The sequence below is a fragment of the Hyalella azteca genome, unplaced genomic scaffold, assembly GCF_000764305.2.
Source record: "Hyalella azteca isolate HAZT.00-mixed unplaced genomic scaffold, Hazt_2.0.2 contig4607, whole genome shotgun sequence".
In the NCBI taxonomy this organism is placed as follows: Eukaryota; Metazoa; Arthropoda; class Malacostraca; order Amphipoda; family Hyalellidae; genus Hyalella; species Hyalella azteca.
In genome coordinates this window covers 4056-21117 of record NW_025934820.1, presented here as the reverse complement: position 1 = coordinate 21117, position 17062 = coordinate 4056, and the positions used below count along the sequence as shown (strand labels likewise).

Sequence of the window (17062 nt, the reverse complement as noted above, 5' to 3'; positions counted from 1 at the left end):
AACTTTTAATGTCCTCGACTGCTTGCAACTGTCGCGTGGTTGCTGTATGAATCACTTTGTGTTAATACATGAATGATGGATGATGCCCACGTCTGGTGTCAATGTAATATCATTTTTCATATAAACTTACAATTCTTTTCTGTTGAACTGACGTCTGTCGTCTTTTGAATTTTCTAATTTGTGCGATTTCATTATCCTGAAATCACATTATTTCTGTAAACATGCAATCTCCTTATTAATGAAATCTCGCAATCTCATTATTTCAGCAATCCTGCAATCTCATTATTCTTGAAATCCTGTAATCTCATTATTCCTGAAATCCTGCAATCTGATTATATCTGCAATCCCGCAATCTCCTTATTAATGAAATCTTGCAATCTCATTATTTCAGCAATCCTGCAATCTCATTATTCTTGAAATCCTGCAATCTCATAAGTCTTGAAATTTTGCAATCTCGTTACTCCTGAAATCCTGCTATCTCATTATTCCTGAAATCCTGCAATCTCATTGTTCTTGAAATCCTGCAATCTCATTAGTCCTGAAATCCTGCAATCTCATTATTCCTGAAATCCTGTAATCTCATTATTTCTGAAATCATGCAATCTCATTAGTCCTGAATCCCGCAATCTCATTAGTCCCGATATATTGCAATCTTACAACTCTTGTTTTGTTACAATCCGTTGTTGCCAGTATCATGTCGTCAATTTTTACCTGATATCCAATGACAAGCTTAACATTTACTGTAAAATATACACGCTTTACATCTGAATATGCCTAATGTCTGAATATGCCTAAACATCCTTCGTCTGTTGTAACCCCTCTCCCGTCTGTTGTAACCCCTCTCCCGTCTATTGTAAACCCCCTCCCTGTCTGTTGTAACCCTCCTCCCGTCTGTTGTAACAACCCTCCCGTCTGTTGTAACCCCCTCCCGTCTGTTGTAACCCCTCCTCCCGTCTGTTGTAACTTACCACTGAATCTCAAACTACCTGCTAGATTGTAACTTTTAATGTCCTCGACTGCTTGCAACTGTCGCGTGGTTGCTGTATGAATAACTTTGTGTTCATACATGAATGATTTATGATACCGACGTCTGGTGTCAATGTAATCTCATTTTTCGTGTAATCTTGGAACTCTTCTTTGTTGAACCGACGTCTGGTGTCTCATGAGTGTTATATATCCAGCAATCTCATTATTCCTTAAATCTTGCAACCTCATTATTTCTGCAATCCTGCAATCTCATTATTTCTGAAATCCTGCAGTCTCATTATTCCTGAAATCCTGCAATCTCATTATTTCTGAGATCCTGTAATCTCATTAGTCCTGATATATTACACTCATAATAACTCTGGTTTCGTTACAAACCGTTGTTGCAAGTATCATGTCGTCAATTTTAACCTGATATCCAATGACAAGCTTAACATTTACTTTGAAATAATACGGGCTTTACATCTGAATATGCCTAACGCAATAATATGCAGAATTTATTGCTTTATAATTCATTGCTAAGAAGTTATTGTTTTGGTCACTGGTAACAGCTGTTCATCCTCCCGTCTGTTGCAAACCCCCCTCCCGTCTGTTGTAAACCCCCTCCCGTCTGTTGTAACCTCCTCCCGTAACCCTCCTCCCGTCTGTTGTAACCCTCCTCCCGTCTGTTGTAACCCTCCTCCCGTCTGTTGTAACCCCCCTCCCGTCTGTTGTAACCCTCCTCCCGTCTGTTGTAACCCCTCTCCCGTCTGTTGTAACCCTCCTCCCGTCTGTTGTAACCCTCTTCCCGTCTGCTGTAACCCTCCCCGTCTGTTGTAACCCCCTCCCGTCTGTTGTAACCCCCTCCCGTCTGTTGTAACCCGCCTCCCGTCTGTTGTAAACCCTCCTCCCGTCTGTTGTAACCCTCCTCCCGTCTGTTGTAAACCCTCCTCCCGTCTGTTGTAATTCCCTTCTACGTCTGTTGTAACCCTCCTCCCGTCTCCGTCTCTTGTAACCCCCTCCCGTCTGTTGTAAACCCCCTCCCGTCTGTTGTAACTGAATCGGTCACTGAATTCTGCGAGCCTACCAAAAAAGAAAGTTTCACGGCCTACAGGTGCCAAATGTTACCGAGTTGTGCAGTATTATTAACGATACTAATTGTAGTCACTTTGTAAACACTTAACTGTATACTACTTTAATCGCAACTAACTTATTTATATGGAGAGTATTACATAAATATAATAATTAATTATATTTATAGTTCTTTGTCATTACATTGAGATGATGGATTTTTTTTCTTGTGTTATGCTGGCTTGAAAGCAATGTGTAATTAATGGAATGTTTTCTCAATTGTAACATACATTAAGTTTAGTAAACTATTTTTGCATGCTTATATAGAATAAGCTCTATTTATAAATAATATCTCGAACTATATGTCTAGAATCTCTTGAGCATATATTTGTGCGAATCTTTAGGAAGTATAACGAGACTGCGTTCGAAATCTCTGATAATGCTACATTCATGCTACATTCCTACAACCGTGGCATGATGCTACCTACATTCATGCTACATTCCTACAACCGTGGCATGATGCTACATTCATGCTACATTGCTACAACCGTAGCATGATGCTACATTCGTACTTATGTGTTTGTTGTTCTTAAATGTAATCTTGCTTTGAAAGATTCGCTGTTTTTATTTTCGTTCAAGTGGTTTTTATAATGCAGCAGGCCTACATAGTTCAGTTAAACTAACTATTTTGCTCATGCGTTTCCAAATTTATTTTTATTATATGATTAATAACGCTAATTTCTTTGGTATATGTTTTATATGTTTTATAACGTTATATGTTTTATAACGTTAATTTAATGACATCAAGGTTGACGGAAATATGTTGACACGAAATGAGAACAGACTTAATATAATTGCATTATTCTTTTCTCGGGATATAAATATTCTCCATGAAACTAGATAAACTTTATTAAATTTTTAGAAGGAACTCTAAAGATATCAAGATTAGCAAGATCAGTTAAAAGCCTGTTGACAAATTTTAGTTCGTAAGCAATCAATCACTATAATCGTTGAAGAAAAATAGATTTTTATGAATGAGATGAAAGAAAAATAGATTTTCATGAATGAGATAAAAGAAAAATAGATTGTCATAAATAAGATAATCCGACTTATTGGTTTGACTCGGCAGCTTCAATTTTTCGTTTTTGTTTAGAGAATAAATGGTATTGTTAAAATTTATTATTTGTTTCCAAAATTCACTGTAACATTGAAATGTTGTTTCTCAGGCAGGTTGTTGTAAGAGATATTTTGTGATGTCGTAACTTATGAACAACCCCGGAGTCGTAACTTATGAACAACTCGTCTGTTATTTACAATTAATTATTGATTTACTTTATTTGTTTAAAGTAAGATAATGTGATGCAAAGCCAGATTATTGTTTATTGTTCGTAACAATTGAGCTTTGGTTTTGATCTGAGGATGATTTAGTTAAGTAATTGATTATTATTATCGACAAATCTCATGTTCATGATAAGTATGTGTTTTTTCCCATTTTTTATTCTTTTCATTTTTTTGTTCTTTTGTAAATTCGATTTTCTACGTGCAAAACCTGTTCAAAATTCAAGAGTTCATTTAGCACTCCAAATGTTTAGTTTCTGGGTCCTTTTATTTATCTATTTAACTACGTGCTCCACCTGTTCCGTGTTAAATATTCGAGGTTTCTTTTTGTCTAATTTCCAAATATTTTGTTCCGTCTTTTTTGTACGTGTTATCACTTTTGTGTTCAATATTTTGAGATATTTTGAGTGTAAAACTGGAATTATTCAATATTCGAAGTTTTTTTTCTATCTAATTCTTAACATATTTTGTTCCATCATTTTTTGTACGTGTTATGACTTTCGTGTTCAATAATCGAGTGTAAAATTGGAATAAGGATGCGAGTCTGTGCGTGCTCTTCGCTATTAAAACTCTGCTTTAAATTATTTTTTTTATTTTTTTTTTAATTATTATATCTCAAAACATAAATTTATCAAAATGACGCAAATTTAAGACTACTGGAATAACTTAAGAATTTGATGTTGATACGATAAATAATATACTGTATAATTGTCACTTCCATGTATGTTCACAAGCCCTAAATGAGCGACTAAATGGCTAAGTAAAACAAGTAAGATAGTTCAACGAGGAAAAATATTTCAGAAATATTTTGTACTTAAATACATAATCTCGCACTACAACGGGAACTAATCTAAAATGTAACGCCTGTTTTATAACTTAAGTATAGCATTCTTCTATGTGTATGGGACTAACATATATTGATTTATTAAGCAACTTGAACAATTATTAGGTCTCGAGGAATTATGATTTCTTCATTTGGAAACTATGTTGTTAAGGGCTTATCAACAGAGAATTGTTAATAAATGTTGGAATTGTTAACCCAGTCCTCAAAATCAAAATTTTGTCTTTGTTGAAATTGTTAACCCAGTCTTCAAAATTTTGTCTTAGTTATCCGTGCTCTCTATTCAAAGTCGAAATTTTATCATTATGATTTTCGTGTTTTTTTTTATAATTTGAGACGTGCTACTTTCCGTCCACTTCGATTTATTTTATTTTATTACAAACTGATGCCGCTTAGCTTCCTGCACCAAATATACCTTGCTTCAGGTCCGTAAGTATTCATTATTTATATTTCTTAATGTCATTAGTATTCATAATATATAGTTATTGTCGTTAGTATTGTACTTCCACGCAACTTTTTATAGATTTGCGAACATCTGCCGATAAGTGAACTGATCGGCATTATTCGAAGAAAGGATTGCGTTTAAATTGTTTGAGTGAAAGCTACCGTGGGCTTATGTTTTTTTTTATTTTTGACAGGAAAATGAGCATTTCTATTAATTTTTTTTACATGAACTAGAGCTAATGGATTTAATATCTTTGGTACGGTATTAATATTTGGGATTTTGGGATTTAATATCTTTGATATTTAATATCTATGGTGAACAAGAATATTGAACAGCTTAAATTATTTTCATTCTTGAAGCCTCGTGCGGGTAGCCGACATGTCGTTTAAGCGTCGTCTTGTTCGCTTGTCTTCTATTTTCTTGTGCCGACCACCTCTACTTTTTTAGCGCATTTTCTCATTAATGGGAAAAAAAGCGCTATTGTGCTTGCCATGTCCGTCCGTCCGTCCGTGATTTCACGTTTTCGTCGACGAGTAAATGCGCTCTCTGTCATTCACTGCAGTGAGCACTGAGTTATATTTTTAATCTTATGCTGACGTATTTTTTGTCTAGTTGTATTTTTTGTCTCTTGAATATTTGTGACGGTCATCAGAACCTTTTACTCCTGTTGGCGACAGGAATTCTTATTATACGACAGTGTAATATTTTTTGTGTCGCCTAAAACTTGTAAAGATGAATTTATTGAGACGTTGATATTGATGGGCTAATGTAAAGTCCTTGGCGATAATGTTGAGCTAAATAAATAAGCAGTATTATTTCGAATCTCGGAGCGAGGAAAGATTTTTTACAAATTTAAAGAAATACGTGCCACTCGTTATTATAAAATGGAAAAAACTTAACCGTTTTGGACCTCAGCTGACAGATTTTTTGACGTCTTGTTAAGAAAGATGATAAATAATATCTGTATAGAAAACTAACATTAGTAAAGGAATTGACTGGAACGCAGATATTGAATAGTTTTGTATTCATTACAGACTGTGTGATATATTGAAGCATGGCCTTCAATTGTTTCGCTGTGACAAAATATTAGATTGACTACAAGACTACAACATACATTGACTTATAACCAAATGTTTAATGTTAAGTAGACCACGTGATGTATTGTGTTATCGTGAACACACATTTTTACAGCACTTCAAAATATTGGCCAACGCGTTTACCTTATCTTTTAAATCTGTCTTGGAAATTTTGTCAAGATACATGTAAAATACGATGAGGATCATAATATTATCAGCTTATATTTAAGAATCTTTATGTACAAGCATAATGACGAAAGTAGAGCCCCAGATCTCATTTTCGTTGATGTATTGAGTGCTACGCACGCTGTAATAAAGGCTATATTACTTTTAACTAATATAATCACTTTACCAAAGTTTTATGTCTCACCATTAAAATTGCACGTCCGCAAATTAATATAGATTTAAATAAACCAACATTGAGTTAGAAGCCCGATTTAGAGGCGTGCTGGTAATGTCAGTACACCTTAGAATTTACATTAATTTTCGAGTGATTTAAAATACTTTATTATCATAGAAAAGCTAAACAAGTAAAAACTAAACGTATGGCGGCAACTTACCAAGCGTGCAGTATTTCTTACAATGCAGCACATTAATAAAGGCTAATTACATGATAGTTAAAATGATTATTACATTACATAGCAGGAGTATATAGAAGAATTGTTACATTACATAGCATGAGTATATAGAATTGATTTAAGTATGGGAGCGCATAAGCAACTACGGGCATAAATTGAAGGAAGGCCTGAGCTGATGGAACGCAGCCTATGTACATAAAAAAGCAGACGAACGTTCAACAAATAATTATCAAAACTAATCAGGATTTAGATACTCGATTGAATAATGTATACAAATGAAAAACACTCTTGGTAACGGGATTTCAAGAACAAATAGGGTACGATAATAGCAAAAGAAAAATTGCTACGCATTATTTATGGATTATTTATTTATTATACGCATTATTTATCGATTTACTCTAAAATGAACCAATGCCATTATTTCCTGGAAAGAAAAGATAACAGTTGCAGCCGCTAATTTAAGCTCATAAATTAGCAAGAAGAAGCTTACTAAAGATTCATGTGAATATTATTAATAAATTTCCGCTAACAACTTGATTTATGAATGACGATTATTGATTAATAAGAAACTTTCCTTCATTTAGTGGATATGGTGAGAAGTCTACTGGCGGAGGACATGTTTGAATATGAATCATGTCGAGAAGTTCGTTAATAGCTGAAGTAAATAATGTAATTTCGAGTTTTTTTTTCGGTCAACTATCAGAAATAATATATTAAATTAACACAACACAAAACGTTGAGACATTATGAAGGTTATTGCATTCATTATTTCTTCTTTTACGCAATTATTATTACATAATGATTGATATATAACGCTTCACGTTGGATATAGAAATGTTGATCCGCTTGAGTTACAAACTTAATCTAAATTAGTTCCATACAGAAGAAAAAGACATGAATTTGGTCCGTTTTGAGTACTACAAATTCGTTAGTTTATGACACAACACAGCATAGTTTCGTCAATATCTGAAGTCAGGATATGAAACATGTTTCAACACTTCATGGAAGACAGTTTCATCAATACAAGTGTGGATATGAATGTGTGGCTAGAGGGGCNTGTGGCTGGAGGGACCGTGTGGCTGGAGGGGAAGTGTGGCTGGAGCAACCGTGTGGCTGGAGGGTCCGGGTGGCTAGAGGGACCGTGTGGCTAGAGGGACAGTGTGGCTAGAGGGACCGTGTGGCTAGAGGGACCATGTGGCTAGAGGGACAGTGTGGCTGGAGGGGCCGTGTGGCTAGAGGAACCGTGTGGCTAGAGGGACCGTGTGGCTAGAAGGACCGTGTGGCTAAAGGGACTGTGTGGTTAGAGGCACCATGTGGCTAGAGGGACAGTGTGGCTATGACAGTTTCATCAATGCAGGTGTTGATAAGAAACACGTCTCGATGTTTCACTCCTCCGGTAGTTCGAAAAGCAAGCAGCGAACCGTCGTCTCGTCTCCGTTCAACATCGCCGAGTCTGCAGAAAAAAACTTGAATAAATAACGAGTCTTCGCAATATTTTAAATAAAGACTTAGGTTCCTGTTTCTAAGTGCAGTCCAAAGATTATGCGATCTTACGTAACTAAAAACATACAAATTTGGCCCCCAGTATGCATAAAAAATGTATGACTGAATGAACCGACGGAACTTTGGACATTTATACAAAAATGAATCAAAAAGCTGATTTCACGTATTTGGATTAAAATATTTTAGAGAGTTTATGGATCTAGTGTTAAGTGAATAGCAATAACTAATACTCCGGGTGTAAAATTTAGTTCACTAGGCCAGAAAATTCATGTAGTTTTTTTTAATTTTGATAATTGCCAGTAAAAATCTGAAAATTGAGCTCTATTGACAATTTAATGCATGGCGTATTGTTGCCGACCTGAAATTAAAGAGCACACACCACCAGCACAGCACCACACACCAGCAACACAGCACCACACACCAGCAACACAGTAAGCTCCCTGCCAGCAGCTCCTGCTGGGGGGCTGACAGCTGCGTCAGCTGCTCCTCCCCAATACGCTTCTTCCCCATCCGGGACTCCTTATAATCCCTGACAAAATTATAAGTCCTTATAATCCTTAATATATAATCTTAATATATAGACTATACCTTATAATATAGTCTTAATGATTATAGGAAGTCCTTATAATCCTATTATTATAAGGACTTCCCCATCCGGGACTCCTTATAGTACCTGAGGAGATAAGAAGTCCTTATAATATAGTCATAATATATAGACTATACCTTATAATATAGTCTTAATAATATAATTATAGGATTATAGGAAGTCCTTATAATCCTATTATTATAAGGACTTCCCCATCCGCGACTCCTTATAATCCCTGAGGAGATTATAAGTCCTTATAATATAGTCTTAATATATAGACTATACCTTATAATATAGTCTTAATAATATAATTATAGAATTATAGGAAGGCCTTATAATCCTATAATTATAAGGACTTCCCATCCGGGACTCCTTATAATCCCTGAGGAGACAAAATTGTCTATTATGGATAACATTATTGAGACATCAATTTTTAATTTATGCTAATTATCAATTCAGGATATGTTAACTTTAAATATGGTGATGAAACATGATTTTTAATTAAAGATATGTCAGCTGCTGCGAATTTTATAATTATTTCTGGTACGAGAATATTAAACAAGAATAAAAAGCAAAAAAAAAACAATATAACGAGTCAAGGTTAAAAGGAATTTTTAAAAAAGGCCTAGATGAATTCGACAAATGACATTCACTGCAGTGTTTTTTTATCGTCNGTGACAGAGAGCGCATTATCCCGTCGATGAAAACTTGAGGTCAGGGACGGACGGACAGACAGACGGACATGGCGAGCACAATAGTGCATTTTTTCCATAAATGAGAAAATGCGCAAAAAATTCGAATACGTATACAATTCAAAATGACTAACAATTGTGATGAGAGTCGAGAAGAAAAATGACAAAACTTTGTAACAATGACCTAAAACCAGTGGATATAACCCCGATTTACTGTGGCTAGAGATAACTGCCAGCAGTGTGGCTAGAGAGGACTGCCAGCAGTGTGGCTAGAGAGAACTGCCAGCAGTGTGGCTAGAGAGAACTGTCAGCAGTGTGGCTAGAGAGAACTGCCAGCAGTGTGGCTAGAGAGAACTGCCAGCAGTGTGACTAAAGAGAACTACCATCAGTGTGGCTAGAGAGGACTGTCAGCAGTGTGGCTAGAGGGGCCATGTGGCTAGAGGGCCGTATGGCTAGATAGATCGTGAGGCTAGAAGGGCCGTATGGCTAGATAGACCGTGTGGCTAGAGGTGCCGTGTGGCTAGAGAGGCCGTGTGGCTAGAGGGGCTGTGTGGCTAGAGGGGCCATGTGGCTAGATAAGACTGCCAGGAGTGTGGCTAGAGAGGCAATATAGCTGGATAGGCCGTGTGGCTAGAGGGGCCGTGTGGCTACAGGGGCCGTGTGGCTAGAGGGGCCGTGTGGCTAGAGGGGCCGTATGGCTGGATAGATCGTGTGGCTAGACCGACCGTACCGTACGGCCGCAGCGTTGTCTTCCCTGCGCTGTTTGCCCAGCAGCTTCCACGCCTTGTACTCCGTCCGCAGCAGCGCTGTCTTCTCACCGTACTCTGCTATCAGCCGCCGTCTGAGTGAATACATATAATTAATTTACTAATCGGCATATGCAGATTATTATTTATTTATACAATTATAAAATTATTACAATTGTATTATTATATTACAATTATATTATATCATTATTGTACTATTTATACAATTATTATTTATATGAATAAATAATAATCCTTTTCGGCAATGATAATCAACATTTATTCAGGCAAAAAATCATAACATTGGACAATATATTTATTTACATCTTCCTTACAGGAATATAGTAGGGCCAGCAAGAAATAGAGCCATAAATTAAGGGGGAAAAAGATAGAAACACCAATTCTCACTTGTGCTCAATTTCCATGTCGTTTTCATTTTGCTTCGCTGTTTCACCTCTTCCATCTTCATTACCTAACTTACTATTTTCTGTTTTATGAAGTGCCTCCGAGTCCTCTTTGTTCTTTTCTACAGTTCTCTCATGCAACGTTATCTCTTTCTTTGCAGATAACAATGTCTTATCTGATGTTATATTTGTTTCGTTATCGATTGAGGGCTGAAGAGGTCTTGAATTTAAAGAATTTTGCTTTTCGTTGTGGTCAGAATTTTTAGGCTCATCTTTTTCAGAATTTTGCTTTTTGTCACAGTCAGAATTTTTTGGTTTATTTTTCTCAGAATTGAGAGAATTTTGCTGTTCATTTGGGCCAGATTTTTTAGTGTCATATTTTTCAGAATTTAGAGAATTTTGCTGTTTATTTGGGTCAGAATTTTTAGTCTCATCCTCCGCAGTCCCAGCGTGACAGGAGGCGAGGAGGTCCTGAAGGGAGGTGCCCTGAGCAGCGAGTAGTGTTTTGAGAGTCATGTGAAGGCAACAGAACTTACGTAACGCATACGTTTTTTTTTATAGTTTTTCATTTCTCGATGCGTCCTTAATGTGTCGCCAGTGTCGGAATATACCACGTTTACCCTACAATTCTGCACCCTGGATTCAGTGGATTGCCTAATGGTATTAAAATCTTTGAAATTGCAAATTGGCTCCTAGGAAACCTAGAAATAATAGTTGTTGCAAAATAGGCTAAGTGCCAAAAATTGGTAGGTAATTTTAGAAGAGCTAATTTAATAAAGAAAAAAAATGTGTAGCTTTTTTACATGACATCTATTTGTATTCCACATAAATTTATATAGTATTAAAAAATTATCTTTTCACTTTTCAGTTGTATAACTTTCATTGGGTATTTATGATCAGAGAATTTTTTTTATGCACATAGGCTACCTTGATAGTTGATACCTATATTATGATAGGTAAATGAGAATAATGAGAATGAGATAATGAGACAAAGATCATTGTTGCGGTGTTGCCAGCCAGGCAGCCGCCAGGGGGCCCATTAGGCCATAAGGCCCCATTTCTCCTACTACTAGTACTAGTCAGCATGGTGCCAATCCATAGGTTATTCAAAAGAACCTGTTCTTATGTCATTTTGAACCGATCAACACTTCTTTATGGACCGATCGTATCATCTGAAACATTTGTTTTACTTAAATTATATCAACAAATAAGTTTAAAATAATGACATTCACAATAAAAAATAAACGAGGTTGTCTAAAGACATCTGAAACATTTGTTTTACTTAAATTATATCAACAAATAAGTTTAAGATGTCTAAAGGCATCTGAAACATTTGTTATACTTATATTATATTATATTAACAAATAACTTCAAGATTATGACATTCAATATATAAAAATAAATAATATTTTCTAATCTGAAAGATTTATGCTTTACTAAAATTTTATATTTTAACAAATAACTTTAAGATAATGACATTCATTATATAAAAATAATAATATTTTCTAATCTGAAACATTTATGGATTACCTACATTACCTATATACCGGTATGTTAACAAATAAGTTCAAGATAATGACATCTACTAATCTAATGCTTTTCTTAATTTCTCCAGAACATCTTCAATAAAATGCAAATCCACCTAAATATTCAACCGCTTCTGGAACTTTAAGACTTTTTTATTTTTTCCTAATTGGAAAAAATTAGAAAAAAAAACAAATTATTGAGAGAAAAATGAAAATCATTGCAATAAATAAATAAATGGTGTCGCATTAGGGTGGGGGAGGGGGGCATTACCCCGTAAGGAAAGCAGTGGGGGAGGGGGGCATTACCCTCCCTCCTGGCTCCCCCGATGCTCCTCCGGGTGCTGCGGTCTGGCAGGGCGCCACCGCCCCCCTTGGCTGCGGGGCTCCCAGCCCCCGCTGCTGGGGGGGCGGGGAATAGTGATGAACGGCGACGTCTCTTCACAGCCTCGATTAAACTCTGGAAAATATTATAGGATTATTATTATATTGAAAATCATGCTTACGTCACAGCCTTGATTAAAGTCTTAAAATATGATAGGATTATTTTTATACTGAAAATAATAAATTGATTTTTATACTGAAATAGATGCTTTCATCACAGCCTCAATTAAACTCTGAAAAATAGCAATTTATTATTTTCATACTTAAAATAATGATTCCATCACAGCCTTGATTAAACTTTAAAAAATATTATTCGGTTAGTCCTATATTAAAATTTATTTTTCAGGGGTCAAGTGTTCAAGATATATACCCTGTGACAGGGTACTACAAGATTGTCTAGCAACATAAGATATTGTAGCTTTGATAATAAAGTTGTATTGAAGATAAGAAGACAAGCATATGCTTCATTAGTGTAATGATTCACAAGGTGTGTTGCCTCAACTGTGTTGCCGGGAAAAATCTGTTGCTTAAGAGGAAAAACTGTTGAACCAAGATTCATTCATAATCATTTTATTCATTATTATTATTATTATGAAATTATTAGGTATTTCTTCTGTTATTTTCATTACTCTTCCATCTATAAAAAAACCATCATTGGGCTTCTTTCTTGGACCTTCTTGAATTTTATAACAAAAAATTACAGATCATTACAGATCCTATCTGATCTGAGTTGAGTACACTAGCAGCTGTAGTTCTCCATGCAGGATAATAAAGTTTCTAATAATAGAACAATTTTGGAATACTAAATTTATGGCAAGCAAGCAAGCATTTCTAGTTTTGATTTAGAATTTTCTTGGTTTGCTTGCTTTCTAGGTAATACAAATTAGAAGCAATTGTATTCAGAAGTTGAGATCGCCAGAGTTACATGCATTGATAGCCTCTACGCAGGAGTAACTATACTATTTAACTTTATATCTTTAATGTTTAAAAATGAGGTTTTACAATAGCACAGGAAAGGTTTTTTTGTAAAAAAAAGTAATTACATCATAAATATAAAATGACAATAATGAATGGAATGAAAATATACTGAATTATTTCTTTTCAAAGCTTAAGAAAACCCCACCTTATTAGGTTTAAGACTTCAAATTATCAACATTTGTATTTCTTTATTGATAATTAAAGTAAAATATTCTTTGCTCAATTACAAATACATTTCCAATACTATCAAATATATATACCATATGTGACTCATATATGTCAGATTAGGGAGTACTGAAGCAAACTAATAAGCAAGTTACAATTAAATGACAACTGTGTATGAAAAATCAGGCAAAATATCCTGGAATTTTTTCATTAGCAATCATAGAAGCTAAACGCAACTGACCAACGCCAATAGGAATTAAAAATTACAACTGACCAATTGGAATTTCATCAACTCAAAGAAGATAAAGAAGCTTGGTAATTCCAAACACATCATTTTAGTTATTCAGAACCCATCATCTTGGTCATTCAGCCCCATATCATCCATTCCCTTGTTGTTTCAAATCCACTTAATAATTATATAAACTTTAAGATTTTGAACAAAAGAAAGATAGGAACTAACCAAAACTTTCTTAATTAAATCACACGCAACATTTAACTAAGTAATACTTAATTTGATCCTCTCCTCAATTTAGTGTCTCATGAAACTACAAACAAAAACATTTATCAACTCAACAAATACATTTATCAACATGTAATATTGTAACACTTGAAGTAATAAGAATAAACACACAAACTTCAACAAATAAGTATATAAAATAATAAAGTAGGTAATAAATTAGTAATAGTGGAAACCTAACAAGAAACCTGCATTGAAGCAGCCATGTTTATCCAGAGAAAACCTTAAATCAATTCTAAAAAGCAACAAATTAAAGTAATCACCAGAATATAACGGCAGAGTAACAATAAATAATATAAAATGTATATATAAATAAAATGTATATATATATATATAAATAAAATGTAACAGCAGAGATATTACCTGCATGGCTTTCTCGTCTGATTTGCTGGCATTGGTAGCAGCACCTGCAAAAAATATATATACAACATTAATAATAATTTTTTTCTTACATGCAAAAAACATTCTTATCTGATTTGTTGGCATTGGTAGCAGCACCTGCAAAAAATATATATACAATATTAATAATAATTTTTTTATTATATACGAAAAACATTCTTATCTGATTTGCTGGCATTGGTAGCGGCACCTGCAAAAAATATAATTACAATAACAATAATTTTTTTATTATATAGGAAAAACATTCCCATCTGATTTGCTGGCATTGGTAGCAGCACCTGCAAAAAAATATATAGTTTTAATAATAATTATTTTTATATATAAAAACATTTTTAAGAAGAGCAGAGTGTATAGTTGTGCACATTGTCAGGATTCTTTCAATAAAGTTGAAGACTTGTGCTATGTGTCCAAAAAAATCTATGCACGTGTATTTATAATATAATACAGGTACACGGCGCCTGTCTACAGAGTCCAGCTTGATTGTTATATTGATATGTATTTTGACAATTGCCTTCATTTAAATATTTAATATTTTCTGGTGTTAATTTTTTATTTTAATATCTGAATATTAGTTATAACATTATTTATTTTGTAAATTTATTATTTAATGTAATATTTTACATTAAATATTATTTAATTCTGCCCATTTAAATATTCATTTCAATTAAAAATTTTTGGATAAACCAAGAGGCAGTCTACATAGCTGACAAAATTGAAACAGTTTCTGCAATTGTCTTGGGCAGTCTAATATACATATATTTACATAAATATATTCTCAATTAAAAACTTTGCCTCACTCATGTACTGTCAACTGGGGTGACTTTGGCCATCAGGTTGACTTTGACCAACGTTAATTATTTTGTTTTGCTGCCATTTGTTTCTGTTGTAGTGGTGGCCAAAGTCACACCCAGCGGCCAAAGTCACACCCAGCGGCCAAAGTCACACCCAGCGGCCAAAGTCAACCCAGTTGACGGTATTTAATGTATACCTAATAAATAATTATTTTGTTTTGCTGCCATTTGTTTCTGTTGTAGTGGTGGCCAAAGTCACACCCAGCGGCCAAAGTCACACCCAGTGGCCAAAGTCACACCCAGCGGCCAAAGTCACACCCAGTGGCCAAAGTCACACCCAGCGGCCAAAGTCACACCCAGCGGCCAAAGTCACACCCAGTGGCCAAAGTCACACCCAGCGGCCAAAGTCACACCCAGTGGCCAAAGTCACACCCAGCGGCCAAAGTCACACCCAGTGGCCAAAGTCACACCCAGTGGCCAAAGTCACACCCAGTGGCCAAAGTCACACCCAGCGGCCAAAGTCAACCCAGTTGACGGTATTTAATGTATACCTAATAAATATGAAATAACTTTGAAGAACAAAACTATCAGTTCTCACAGCAAGCTATTTTGATGCATGGAGGCAGTGACAGATATCACTGTGCAATTTACTTCCTATTATTTTCTATCAAAGTCAATAAATACATTTTTTATTAAAAAATATATACATATAACTATTGAATTTACATATCACATTCAAAACGTCATCAATAAATTAAATTACTTCCTTGAACCTGAATTTTTATCAACCAACGTCCACTGAAGAATATTGTTTGATCCTGAAAATTTAAATCAACGATTTCTCTGGTCATTAACCACTCATGTTTAAATAAGCTTATTCTGCTATCTTATAGTAATATAACTATTGATATATATTCTGAAGAATTGCCCACTAGCAAGAGTTCAGAGTGAAAATCTTATTGGTTGTATTACAGCAAAATTTGAACAGGCTTGTCTTCCATGATAAATATTTAAGATTTGTATCAATTTCTTTACAGGATTAACAGCCTTTCCATGCATCCATTGGATTCATTTTTTATATAAATCAAAAATTATGAGTTAAAACATCACCAGTATCTGAATACTTTTAGTAATTCAATTACCTATTTAACTTAGAAGTAGGAATAATGTGATCTTACACAACTGATATTTGTACATGTTGTAAAATTTATAGTTAAGCTTTAATTGAAACATTTTTTAAATTCTATGCTAAGATCTTTTCACAAATAAATAAATAAAATATTGCAAGAAACTTGCATATTAACAGAAAATGTGTCATTAGGTTCCATTTCTTTTCACAACACTGCATAAATATATTTTGTTTCAATAAAAGTATGCTAGTATTCAATATAAACCTACTAATTTTATAGCTATAATTTAAAACAATTGCACACAAGAATGACAAGAAACTGAAATATAAATATTTTAAACAATTGCACACAAGAATGACAAGAAACTGAAATATAAATAATATATTCATCTGCATCTTGCTAGAACCCAAGATTTAACCAACCTGTAGTCTCAGTCAAAGACTGCGTTGAATCTTCATTTAAACCGCTGGCATTTTGTGCCGTAGTTGCATCAGTTGGAGAACATTCCATGGTAATGTGTTAATGTGTTGATGATCTCACAACTGGATCTGCGTACCTTTCAAGATCTGTAAACAATATTGAATAAATCCATGGGGCAGATGACACTGAAAGGTGGACAGATGCACTATTAGCTAGAACAAACCTAGTCTCTTTTTGTTCAGAGATTAGTTACAGAAGAAGAAAAAAACAGAAAGAAGACAGTTACAGTTACAGAAGAAAATTTTATTCCTGGCATAAATATGAGAACAGTTAACACGTTAAGTGCGGGATGACCCACGGGTGGGTGGCAGGGTCTTTCTTCAGGATAAATTTTTTTTTTTCAATTGCATTAGTTGACAAAAATTTATGATGGTAGTATTGCCCCATTAAAATATAAAATGTACGAAAAAAGGAAAATTTAATTTTTGCACCTGAACCTACAAATTTACTAG

The 17062-nt window shown here is 34.6% G+C and overlaps 1 protein-coding gene and 1 long non-coding RNA gene across 2 annotated transcripts; both read right to left on the bottom strand.

Moving 5' to 3' along the window:
• Window positions 1–8259: 8259 nt before the first annotated feature.
• LOC108671129 lies at window positions 8260–10736 on the bottom strand. The gene is made up of 3 exons (XR_001930791.2): window positions 10248–10736; window positions 9824–9934; window positions 8260–8344 (listed from the first exon to the last, which is right to left on the bottom strand). It is a non-coding gene; the product is annotated as an uncharacterized LOC108671129 (long non-coding RNA).
• Window positions 10737–11238: 502 nt separating this feature from the next.
• On the bottom strand, window positions 11239–16692 carry LOC108671131. Its single transcript, XM_047880074.1, has 4 exons — window positions 16553–16692; window positions 14174–14217; window positions 12076–12226; window positions 11239–11318 (listed from the first exon to the last, which is right to left on the bottom strand). Exons 1-4 carry the CDS (start codon window positions 16638–16640, stop codon window positions 11239–11241), a joined length of 363 nt encoding a protein of 120 aa, XP_047736030.1. The 5' UTR covers window positions 16641–16692.
• Window positions 16693–17062: the final 370 nt, after the last annotated feature.

Excerpts from the sequence above, each read along its gene's own strand:
- LOC108671131 (XM_047880074.1), bottom strand. The coding sequence starts at position 16,640 with ATGGAATGTTCTCCAACTGATGCAACTACGGCACAAAATGCCAGCGGT. Across the intron at positions 14,218-16,552 it reads GTCTTTGACTGAGACTACAG|GTGCTGCTACCAATGCCAGC; the intron begins GTTGGTTAAATC and ends TATTTTTTGCAG. Across the intron at positions 11,319-12,075 it reads CGGGGGAGCCAGGAGGGAGG|TACTAGTAGTAGGAGAAATG; the intron begins GTAATGCCCCCC and ends CATGCTGACTAG.